The 3732-nt window shown below is 28.7% G+C and overlaps 1 protein-coding gene across 1 annotated transcript; it reads left to right on the plus strand.

Annotated features, from left to right (window-relative positions):
• Positions 1-624: 624 nt before the first annotated feature.
• EIN_343330 (hypothetical protein) lies at positions 625-2658 on the plus strand (the record flags this gene model as incomplete). Its single annotated transcript, XM_004185969.1, has 1 exon — positions 625-2658. One exon carries the CDS (start codon positions 625-627, stop codon positions 2656-2658), a length of 2034 nt encoding a protein of 677 aa, XP_004186017.1.
• Between the last annotated feature and the right edge of the window lie 1074 nt (positions 2659-3732).

The following is a 3732-nucleotide window of genomic DNA, read 5'->3' on the forward strand; positions in this document are numbered from 1 at the left end:
AACTAAATATTTTCAATTAAAAACTAATTATTGATTTTGAAATTTGAAGTTATAATGAATATAAAAACAAACATGAAAACAAATTATATTAATAAAATAAAAATAATAAATAAATTAAAAAAGCTATTTAAACACAACTTTAAAAAACATTGAAAATATTTTAAATTGAAATGGACAACCAAATAATAGTAAAAATGTTTCTTTGTTTTCAATAAAATGAAAATAAAATTTATTATTTTAATAGAATAAACCATCAAATAAACAGGACAATAAATTTAAAATTCCTATTTTGTTTATAATAGTATTTTTTATTTATTTGTGAATTATTATTGTTAAACTTTTAAAATAACAATTGTTGTTTATTATTTAACATTAATTTAATAAAATGATTGTTTATTTTAAGCAATATAATAATTTAGACAATTATAGATTTTAAACAACAATTTCAGACGTTAATAATTGTGTTATATTAACACATAGTTTAAAACTCAAGAAGTTATTCTATCAGTTTCATTGTGGTTCAAACGTTTTTAACGATTAACATATATCATTGATTTTTGTGAGGTTATTTTTCAAATATAAACATATTTAATAAAAATTACAAACAAACTTAAACATTCAAATATGACCTTTGACAGTAAACACCCGATCTTTGTTGAAAATGAAGTAGCATTTTCAAATTCATATATCCGAGTATTTTACAAAGGAGTCGACTTTTCATTCTGTTTACAACAACATTGTTGGATACTTAAAAGTGGCGAAAAAGACCACAGTTCTTACTTTAAAGAACATCACCAACAACACCGAAACCCCAGTCAACAAGAAATGGAAAATTACAAAGCTTTTATAACAGCCGACACAAACTCCAAAATATCAAAAATATCACATCCAAGCGACCCATCAATTATGTACACTAAAAATGATATGTGTATTTCATTTGCTAAAGGTCCTTTTATTAAACAAAGAAATCTATTTTTGTTTAAATTATATGATGATAAACACTTGAGTGAAAACAACGTCAATCAATATGAAACACCAGTGTTTGATTCGGAGTGTCAATCAACACAACAAATACTAAAAACAATAAATGGTGGATTTGACGACGATGAAGATGAAGCTGAATTTGATGAAATTCTGTTAGATGAAATGCTGAGAGCCGAGAGAATTATTGATCAAGAAGAATTAAATGAACACGATGAATCATCAGAATATGAACAAATGTTGAATGATGATCTTATTGAAGATATTAAGAATAAGAAATTGTTCGTAGGAGTTTCAGAAAATCTCACAACACCACTTGTTAAAGAATTGGAAGCGTTTGAGGATAGGGCCTTTATCACCTACCATGTTATTGGCTACAAAGATTTAAACATTCAAGCTGTGTGCGAAAGTGTGCGCAAATTTTCATATGATAAAACATCAAGTTTCATATTGGAGCGTTTCATTGTAGCATACGAATATCTATTTAAAGATATTGGAACAATCACAAACAAAAAGTTTCTTTCAAGTGTGATGGTAATACAAAGAATGGTTGTTGGCTATGTAATGAACAATGAGGCCGTTTCTTCACACATGAGCGAAGAACAAATTCGAACAATTAAAAGGTGTATTCTCATGTCACATGCAGCATTTAGTAGAGATACCCTGAATCGTGCAAAGAAGTTAGCATTAAGTGCAAAAACGAGTAAGACACAACTGATGAGTAACAACACTGCCCAACGAAACCAAATTAAAGCAGAAAGAGACCTTCACAAGTGTATTGCAATATCTGTAGATTCAACCACGAAAGGTGACCAAGAAATATTCTGTGTTTTCGTGCTTTTAGTTCAAGGTAAACGTGTCTACTCAATGCCACTGTTATTACAAGAATACAAAGGATCAACAGATGCCAAAACATTAGCAAAGTGGCTTGTTGATAAAATTACCAGACTTGGATTTAACTGTTATAGAATTATCAACTGTACAACAGATGGTGCATCAGTGTGTTCTGGTTTGGATGGAGGACTTTCAGTGGAAATGAATGAATTAATCAACAAAGATGAACCTTCAGGTATAGCTCTTATTGATACAGAAATGAAAAACTTTTGGTGTAGTGCACATTGTGTAGCTCTAACTGGTGAAGGATTAGATAAGGAGCCTGAGATAAAAATGTTGAAAATATTATGTCAATGGTTCTGTAGAAAACGAAAATCGTCTGACTATAATCAACATTGCCAAATTGAACACAGAATAAAAGCAACGTATTCCTTTACTCGTTGGTGCTATATATACAAAAACGTTGAAGATATCACCAACAATTATGAACAAGTTGCAAATTATTTAAGTACTGGAGAACCACTTGAAAGTCTCATGACAGAATTTGATAAAAATGGCATTGTGTTTGGTCAAGATGGTGTACATTTTATCAAAAGTACACAAAAGGATTATGATGTGGCAGAACAATGTCAAAACGCAAGTGATATGGCAGAGGAAGAACCAGTTCAAAGAATTCTCTATAATATAAACAATGAAAACATCAAGAAAATATTTTTCAATGCAAAAGAAGTATTTAGAATATTGCTTACTCTCGTTTTTTTTTATTGCAAGAAGATGACTGTCTTTTGTTTGAATACGTTGAACACCTTGAATTATTTGAAAGTTATATTGATATTTTACTGAATGAAGTTGAAAGTAATGTTTGGGACGAATTCAAAGAAGCAAAGGATTTCCTTGAAACTGGAGACTTGTTTCTTACGAAAGTTTTGAAAAGACTACAAATTCAAATACACCTGCGTTTTAACAAAATTTCGCATTCAGCAAATATGATAAGAGCAAAACATTATGTTAATTGGCACAGTGGTGAAATTGACGAAAGTGTATTTAGAAAAAATCACAATTATGATTTTTTAAAGAACTGCTCCAATTGTTTTATTCACCAAATGAAATATTGACAACACAATGTGTTCCAAGTTACATTACAACAGCAATCAAAACTTTTGATCCTCAAATTGAACATGAAATATGTGTGTTGGCAGAAATATTATGGAGAAAAACACCAAAAGAAAAAAATTTAATAATAAAAAAAAATAAAAACACCAAAATGTACTTTTCACCAGAAACTTTTAAAAATCACGAAGAATAAAAGTTGACTTACACTCTTGGATATTATGATGAATTGGAAGAACATGGATTAACCAATTTACTTAGTGTTGTACACATCATCGTTTGTGTATTTCCAACATCGGTTGGAATTGAACGGGTTTTTTCAAAACTTCGTGAAATGCGCTCTAGGAACATGAAGCTCGAAACTGCATTTGAACGTCTGTTCTTTTGTTTAAAGAACAACAAGTGTTTAATAATTATTATATCATAATTGATAATTTTAAGTTACCATATTTTTAATATCGATATATATTATGTAAATCTTTTTTTTATATTTTGGTATTTTTTTATTTGCTGACATAAATTTAACAAAACCCCCACCCATCACCTTGAATGGGCAAAGGGGAGAGATGATCATCTAGGTTAACCCAAGGTTAGCATTGATCACTCTCCAATTTCAAACAATTAATAAATTATATTAATCAAGTTCAAAATAATTATTAATTATGGGTAATAATATGTTATTATAGTATATTATATTAATTGTTTTCTTTTTAAAAATCGTGTCTAAGAAAACCAACAATAATTAAATTTTATTAAACTTAAATTATGTTTTAGCTCACTTTTTCTTAACACCCACTGAATTATCCT

The sequence above is a fragment of the Entamoeba invadens genome, assembly GCF_000330505.1.
Source record: "Entamoeba invadens IP1 unplaced genomic scaffold scaff_1105074726621, whole genome shotgun sequence".
NCBI lineage: Eukaryota > Evosea > Mastigamoebida > Endamoebidae > Entamoeba > Entamoeba invadens.